The following is an 8,261-nucleotide window of genomic DNA, read 5'->3' on the forward strand; positions in this document are numbered from 1 at the left end:
CGGAGAGCCCAGACCCTCGGGGAGATGCGGAGTTGGGACCGCACAGCGCCTCGCGGGGAGAGGGTCTGCTTTCCTCCATCCCCATCCTTTTACAATGCGCAGCGCTGCGCTCAGCCCCGCGGGAATAGCGCTCCTCCGGGGACGGCCGAGCGGAGGGGAGCCCGGGGAGACGCTCCGAGGAGAGGAGGGGGGCGGGAAGAGGGGACGGGATCACACGTTTGTGGGCTGCGAGCCCCGGGCTGCTGCTTGCAGGAGAAGCAGCTCGAGAAGTTGTTCCTTCCCAGCCAGCAACTTTCTCCCCGCTTGCGCATGCCCGAAATCTGGTGGGAGGTTGGAAAGGGGGAACGGGGAGGGAGGGGGGGTTGAAATAAGGAGGAGGCTGCAGGGAAGGGATCTGTTCAGTCTGAGCTCGGCTACTCCCGGGCGCGTTCGTACCGCGGCATACGCTCACGGCGCCGGGAGGGAGAACACCTCCGGCAGCCGCAGCACCTGGACACCTGGCCCGGCTCGGCCCGGCCGTGGAGAGCGGTGGGGTGGGTGTGGGGACGGAGCTGTGCCCCCGAGGCCGGTGGAGGCACTGACCCACGGCCCCGCTTTTTTTTTTTTTTTTTTTTAATACTTTTTTTTTTTCTCACTTTTTTTTTTTTTTTTTTTTTTTTTTTTTTTTTTTCCCTTCATTTTTCCTCGTTATTATTTTATTTCACCAACTCCGATTTAGCCCGGGATCTTTTAACTGCTGCCAGCGGTGGAGCACAGATCGGGATTAGGTAAATAAAAAGAACAATTCATTTCGTTTGTTATTTTGTTTTTAGCCAAGTCTCGGGGTCGCGTTCATCGATCCGAACACCTTTTCTCTCCCTATCGCCTTTCTTTCTTTCTTTCTTTTCCTCTCTCCTCACCCTCCCCATCCACTCCGGATGGTGCAGCAGCACTGGGGACATTGCAGCTCACGTGAGGAGGACGCTCTCCCCAGGGCGGGCGGAGGGCTGGGGCAGCCCGCACACGGGGCTCGATGTTCTGATGCTATTTAAAGGTTTGCTTTCCCCTCTCGGGGCTGTTTATCCCCCCTCGTGGAAAGCTGTGTTTTTAATCCAAGCTAAAAATGACACAACGAGAGCAATCCAGAGGTCTGATAGTACTTTATGGGTTTGAACGCTCGGCTTCTCTGCTTTCTCGTCTGTCCTTTTCTTTCTTTTTTCTCTTTCTTACTTTCTTACTTTCTTTCTCTTTTTCTCTTTCTTCTTTTTCTATCTTTTTTTTTCTTTTTCTCTTTTTCTCTGTCTTTCTTTTCTGCTCAACTTTTCGAGTTCCAGGCTCTGAGAACCGTTCTGTTTCTCTCCAAGGCCATAGCAGAAATGAATCCGATGTTTATAACTGTCTGAACGGACCAAAACAAGTTCAGTGTAGGGAGAAACTGGGCTCCCCTCGAGGCCGAGCCTATGAAGTGTCCGTGTAAAGCCGAGGATTAGAACATAGTTGTTATTTCTGGCTTTTGGGGAAGGAAATTACTAAAAATCGGGCGTACTGCAGCTCAGCAGAAATCTGCGGGGGTAACGTAAGCAGGGCGGGGGGTGAGAGCCGTGTCTCGGACAGGTGCACAGTGGGCTCAGGCTTAGCACGTCCGAAACCCGCTTGGAAAAGAAATCAAAGGGCCGTCCCCAAAGCAGCGCTGCGCTCGGGAGAGGAGCGGCCGCAACGCGTTGTGCCCGGCGCTGCACCGGGCGGTCGAGGAGGGCTGAACCGCTCTCGGCCGGTCCCAGGGCTGTGCCCCGACGGTGTCACCCCGAAGGGTTTAACCCCCGACCCCGCGGAAGCGGAGGGGTACGGAGGGCAGAAACGCCGCTTGCAGCCGGGAGAGAGGAAGGGCGTTTCTCTCGGGGGAGAAATCCCGACTGACTCCTGTATGGGGGCTTTTAGACACGCGTGGTGTGTGTGTGTGTGTGTGTGTGTGGAGGGTTGTTTTAACAACACCGAGAACTCCCAAAGCAACCTAAACACTTCTGCAGGGAGCGCACAGCGGGGCCGCCCTACGGACCCCCCCGCTCCCACTGCCCGCGTGGGGCTGCGCTCCGCCCGCAAAGGCCCAAAGGATGGAGAGTTTGTGTCACTTTGGACGGGGGGGGAGGGTGGGTGGAAAGCTGCCCCCGGGGAACCGCGGTCGAACCCCGCTTCGTATTATTATCGCGAGGCTGAAATCCACCGCATTCATCAGCGTTCGCGGTGGTGGTCTGGCGAAACTTGTCAACACCGATTTCGTGATAAAATGTGAATGATGATTTTATAAGGATCGAGCGGAGATATCCAAGGCACATGCTGACTGAGCCCTTCCAGTGCTCATTAATGTTAGCAATTAACTCTTTCACGCTCAATTAGCCGCGAATAAACCCGCTTTAATAGATTCTGCACACTTCATTAATGCTTCGAATTAATCTGCGCTGAACAATGGTCTTTATTCCCCCGGAGCACAGCGTTCGGGTAATGCGGAGCCGAAGGGCCGTTTCATTCCCTTTCTAGTTACTTTCCCAAATACAGATACAGTTGTAAGCTCCATTTTCTCGCATAAACTGATAGGAAGGAAAAGCTTCGTCCCGCAGAGGGACGAAGCAGCGGAGACCCGGTGGCAAAACGCCGCACAAGAGGCGCGATAGAGCCGAAAGGACCTGAATGCCGGACCTGAAAGGGATCAGAAAGCGGCGACTTTTCCTGACAGATGAACCTGATCCAGTTTGTGGCTATCCCAAGAATGCAGCGTTTTATGCCCGCTACTTTATCATGTTTGTAAAAATAAGCAACGTTCTCAGGGCAATTTACCTCCGCCGCTCTCCCATGTGGAACTAATTAACAAAGCTCATTATTTATGGTCAGGTATTTAATATAACAAATATCCCTTTCAAAGGGCACATCGGAAATTGATAATTCAAGGTAGAAAGGAAAAAATATCGCCTGGCCACGGGGTTACTTCAAAATCCATTTAATTTCGCTTCTTGCTGTGTTACCGGCTCCGTTTTTCCTTTTTCTTTTCCTTACTTTCCTTTTTATTTATTTATTATTATTATTATTTTCGCATAGGAGAGGTAGAATTTAGTTTGGAAGGTTTACAACGGTCTTAAAACAATGGCAACTGGACAATAGCATTACGGTATCTTCAAACAGGACAAAGGGTAAGAAAGCTGGAGGCAGATGTAGGCTTTCAAGTTTATGATCCTATTTGTGCAGGATAAATTTATCTTGGCACGAGTGGGTTTTGTTTCAGGCAGAACACGGTGGTTTGGTCTCAATTACTTCACCGAGCGACTCTGTGTTAGAATTAAAAAAGAAAACAAAACCCTCGCACTGTTTTATTACGGTTGGGGGAATTGAAGCAAAGCGCTCGTGGGATCTTCTGAAGGAAATAATAATAACAATAATAATAAAAGGCCTGATAAGATCTGTTTACACGGAACAGAAGGAAAGGTGGAGGTGACACAGAAATCAAAGAAACGGTGATCTGTGTGCGGGAGAGCGGAGTCACCGCGCTGGGACGCGCTTTGATGTCCCAAAAGAAGGGACCTCACTATGAAATGCTCCGCGCTCCGTCTGTGCTTCTGTCCGTCCCCGGTCGCAACAGAGCAGAAGTGTAGCTTACATTGCTGGAAAAGGGCCAAGAAACTCGTAGTAACGTGAACGCTCTGCTCCCACCTCCCGTTTGCTTCTTCTATCTCGTTTCCCTTTCCTCCTCTCTCTCTCTCTCTCTCTGCCCCTCTTTTTTTTCTTATTTATTTTTTTTCCTATTTCTCCTTTTTTACTCTTCTATTTTCCTGAAACAGAACTGTTCCAGCGAACAAAAAACAACCGCGAGGGCAATGGATGGTATTGCCACTGCGCTGCTTGGCTTCTGCCCCCTTCTTCTTTGGGAAAATAGAAACAGACTTATTATTGTTATTATTAATTTTGTCGGCAACAACCAGTACAAATCCGCATAGCAGATTAGTGCTTTCCTATTCCAAATTAAATGTTTTCTGTGAATCCAAAGTAAGGCAGTTGAGTTAGCCCAGAAACTCACTCCTTTTGCAATTGCATGTTGCATGCTTGAGGGATCTGGGAGTACCCAGCCAGGAAAATAGACGCAGAGCCGTTGTAATGAACAGAAACAGACACTGCAGGTACCCGGACCAGAGGGTTTTCCGTTTGTTTTGTTCTCGGGGGTCATCGCTGGAGGCATTTGTGCTGGGGAGAGGACATGCCTTAGCGTGAGGGCAGCGCTAAGAACAAGAAAAGCTCTTCTCCAGCCGAAGGATACAACGGTCCCGTTGGATCGCCAGCCCTAAATAGTTAAAGAAATAAATAAATAAAACAAAGAGGAGAGGGAGGAGGATTCAATGTGTTGGTTCTGAAATCAGCCACTATGCAAAATGAATCCTGCAATTTGGGGAAGGGATGGGGGGGAGGCGGGGGAAGCCAAAAAGCAAAATCTCACCCTCTCTTATTCTGGGTCATTGCGATGGAATTCCTCTACGGTTTGGCTCTCTCTTCCTGCCGCTGATTTATGTAGAGTGGTGTGAAAGGTGGACCTGGCATAGAGAGCTGCTCAGAGTAAGATTCTCACTCTCACACCCTCCCATCCGCAGCATCTCGCTCCGGGCAACTGCCCACGTATAAATCAGATTTGTTTCCCTGGTCCTTAGACCCTTTGGCCACCAGCGTGCCTCCTGTTCCCTTGTCTCCCCAGATCAGGAGGGCAATTAATGCTCTGCAGCACTTTGCTGCTTCTTTTTCTCCAAGAAGCTTCATTCTTCACATGGGAATGCCATAGGGTCCTGTTGGGACCCTGTGTGAATCTTGTGGGAATCCTTAAGGGACTCAGGAGCCCTTTAAGGACACCTTACAGGACTCTATGTAGATCCTATGGTGATCTTAGGAGTACCCTATGTGCACTCTATGGAGATCATAAGGGAAAGGATTCTCGCTGAGAGAAAATCCCAGAGTGGGATTTTCTGGGTGGAGTGAGAACAACCTACGAGCTGTGGAACAAAGAGGATCCTTGGGGTGCAGGGCTACAATGCCTCCAAAAGCTCTGGGTGCTCTCTCACAACACAAAGAGGAGAAGCTCTATCCCCATTGCCAACCCTACGGAGGCATCTCCTGCCAAATGGTTGACAGTGCTGAGGGCTCAGTTTGCAGGCAGGGCCAGATGTGCCTCCATATTGCTGTCTGTTAGCATTTTCCCCTCCATATTGTAGGATGGAATGAGAAGGGATCTGGCCTGGAGGAGAGGCTGGGGGCTTGGCAGCACCCTGAAATGCAGAGCAAAGTGGTGGCACTCAGCCTGGAGAAGGACTGTGGCCCTGCAGCTGGTGGGCTGGGTGTCTGCACAGGAATAGTCCCTCCAGCCCTTGCCTTTTTCCCTTGTGAAGGGCTTTAATTAAGCAATTGCCTAGACTGGGATATGGGCTGGAAGCCAGGCACTTCCCTGTAGAGAGAGCAAATGGCACTGAAGTTTTGTCACCCAGATGCAGCCTTTTCCCATTTCTTTTTGTGGTATATAGAGGGAGTTGGTTTTTTTTTCTTGCTGTTGTTGCTTAAAAAAAAAAAAAAAAAAAAAAAAAAAAAGAACAACCAACAAACTTTAAGGGCATTATCTGTTTGAATGAGGGAGTATGAGCAGTTCTGAGTACCCAACAAGCCCAGATTCAGAGGGCTGAGGGCAGACCATGAAGAGGTGAGAGACCTGGAGCAGCAAGCTCTCTGCAACTCAATCCCACACCTCCTCAGCAGTGAGGGCTGAAGGCAGTTTTGGAGGGCAGACTGAATGAACAATATCCCATCATTTTAGAAAGGCTGAGAAGGGCTGATAGGTATCTCCTCGCTGTCCCTGTGTGGAAGGTCATCAGGGGCACTCTTGGCACATGATGCTGTTGTTTAGGTGGGGGGGAGGGAAATGTCTGTGGATGGAGCATGATGTTGCTGTGTGAGGGATCGGGAGAAGGAGATTCTGAGATCCATGTGGATGCATTTGCAGTCAAGAGATGATCAGACTTCTCCAAGCTCCAAGTCCAAGACAATCTCCTCCTGCGTCTTTGTAGAGGGGCATTAATAAGAAACGAAGTGAGAAATTCCTTTTGCTATTAACTTTATATAAATCCATCTCTCTTTCTTCTCCCCACATCTTTTTTTTTTTTTCTTTTTTTTTTTTTCTTCTCTTTTTTTCCAGATCTTTTCCTCCCCTGTTCCCAAGATCCTCCTCCTAAGTGGCCACCATGGGAAGTAAGACTCTGCCGGCCCCAGTGCCTATCCATCCTTCCCTCCAGCTTACCAACTACTCCTTCTTGCAAGCATTCAACGGGCTGCCCGCTGTGCCTTCTGACCACCTCTCCAACCTCTATGGCTTCAGCGCCCTGCACGCCGTACACCTGCACCAGTGGACTTTGGGCTACCCGGCCATGCATCTGCCCCGTTCCTCCTTCTCCAAAGTGCCCAGCGTATCGAGCCTGGTGGATGCACGGTTCCAGCTGCCCACCTTCCCACTCTTCCCACATGTCATCCAGCCCAAGCAAGAGGCTGCTAACATGACCCTCAAAGCTAAACCCCGCTTTGATTTTGCCAACCTAGCAGTGGCTGCCACACAAGAGGACCACTCTAAACTGGGACAGGTGGATAGCCAGGGCTCCCCGCCAGGGCTGGGGTCTTTGCTTGAGGTGACTAAACTCTCTCCGGAGAAGAAACCCACCCGGGGAAGGTTACCATCCAAAACCAAGAAGGAATTTGTGTGTAAATTCTGTGGCAGGCACTTCACCAAGTCGTACAACCTTTTGATCCATGAAAGAACCCACACTGATGAACGGCCCTACACATGCGACATATGCCATAAGGCCTTCAGAAGACAAGATCACCTGAGAGACCACAGGTAAAGTTCTTCTCCTGTCCATTTTTCTTGTGTATCTGTGCTTTCCTGGTAACCCACCTACAGTCATAAAGCAGTCATACTTGTAAGAAAGGCCGTGTCCCCAGCTGGGCAGCACTGCTCATCCTAAGTTCTTTATGCAGTGCTGGTAGGGAAGCTCAGATCACTCACTTGTAGGAGAAGCCTGTTAAACCTATCCACCCTACAAAGATGACCTGTACAATCTCCTCAGCTTCCACAGACATTTTCATTTTCTGCTTGCATCCCCGTAGCCTTTACCTTTGTGATCACTCTGTGAAGACAGGCAGCCTTGTGATCCTGAAGTTAGTCAGAAATACTTTATCCCTACAGAAGACCCTTGTGTGCCTCTAGCACCCCTCTCTTATTGCCCACATACATAAAGCTGATTGCCAGAGTGTTGCATTCCGGCACTCTTGGTCTTAGTGGTAGCTGTAAAAATCTCTGGAGTGTTTTCTATCAGTGCTGAGTTCAGGCCAGTTGTTTCTGACATCTTGATTGTTTTTCTCTTCCTAGATATATCCATTCTAAAGAAAAGCCTTTTAAGTGTCAAGAATGTGGGAAAGGATTTTGCCAGTCCAGAACACTAGCTGTCCACAAGACACTGCACACGCAAGTAAAGGAACTGAAACCTGCCAAACTTAAGTGCTGAAGCTCCGACTTCTATGAACTTTTCCTGCCCTTCAGATTTTACACCAAAACCAGAACAGAAACAAAACTGTCAGGATGGGAGCACAGAACTTTGCATTTTTTTTTTGTTGTTTGTTTGTACTTTAGAAAGAGCAAAATCTCCCCAAGAAGCTCACTTCTTAAATTGTGGATGAAAAGATTACTTGGCGTTTAAAACATGCATGAATGACACAGAAAGTGCTAGATGTGTGGCTTAGATAAACTTTATGCCAAAAGGTGGTGCTCACGTGTCGGACAGAAATCTCCTTAAAAACCAAACAAAAACCTACAATACCCACAAAAAAAGTCCCCCACAAAAAAAATTCCAGCAGATCCCCCTGACCCCTCCCAACTCGTAACTTCCAAAAGTATTACTTAAAAAAAAAAAAAAAGAACAAACTCTTATTTTATACTTCTTTTTTTTTTTTTTTTTTTTTTTGACTGTATAAAGCTTATTATTTTTACACTTCGGGAAATACAGAGAATTCCAGAAGATGGTTAAGAACTGCAGTGTTGGTTTCTCATCATAGCACCAGCAGGACAAGGAGAAGGGCAACTCACAAATCTTGTTTGCTACTTTGTCTTCTTGAAAGAAGAAAAATAACTTTTGGAAATGATCATAGATGTCTTGAGTGAGGAGTCCTATAACGTGCTGGAAAATGAATCCAGGACTTAAACCTGAGGGTCCCCAGTG

General features: G+C 48.6%; 1 protein-coding gene across 1 annotated transcript; it reads left to right on the forward strand.

The window, feature by feature from the left end:
* The first annotated feature begins 680 nt into the window (after nucleotides 1–680).
* On the forward strand, nucleotides 681–8,000 carry OSR1 (odd-skipped related transcription factor 1). The gene is made up of 3 exons (XM_048937512.1): nucleotides 681–767; nucleotides 6,191–6,883; nucleotides 7,415–8,000. The coding sequence occupies exons 2-3, from the start codon at nucleotides 6,237–6,239 to the stop codon at nucleotides 7,548–7,550; spliced, it is 783 nt and encodes a 260-aa protein (XP_048793469.1). The 5' UTR covers nucleotides 681–767; nucleotides 6,191–6,236; the 3' UTR covers nucleotides 7,551–8,000.
* The last annotated feature ends 261 nt before the right edge of the window (nucleotides 8,001–8,261 follow it).

The sequence above is a fragment of the Lagopus muta genome, chromosome 2 (genome assembly GCF_023343835.1).
Source record: "Lagopus muta isolate bLagMut1 chromosome 2, bLagMut1 primary, whole genome shotgun sequence".
NCBI lineage: Eukaryota > Metazoa > Chordata > Aves > Galliformes > Phasianidae > Lagopus > Lagopus muta.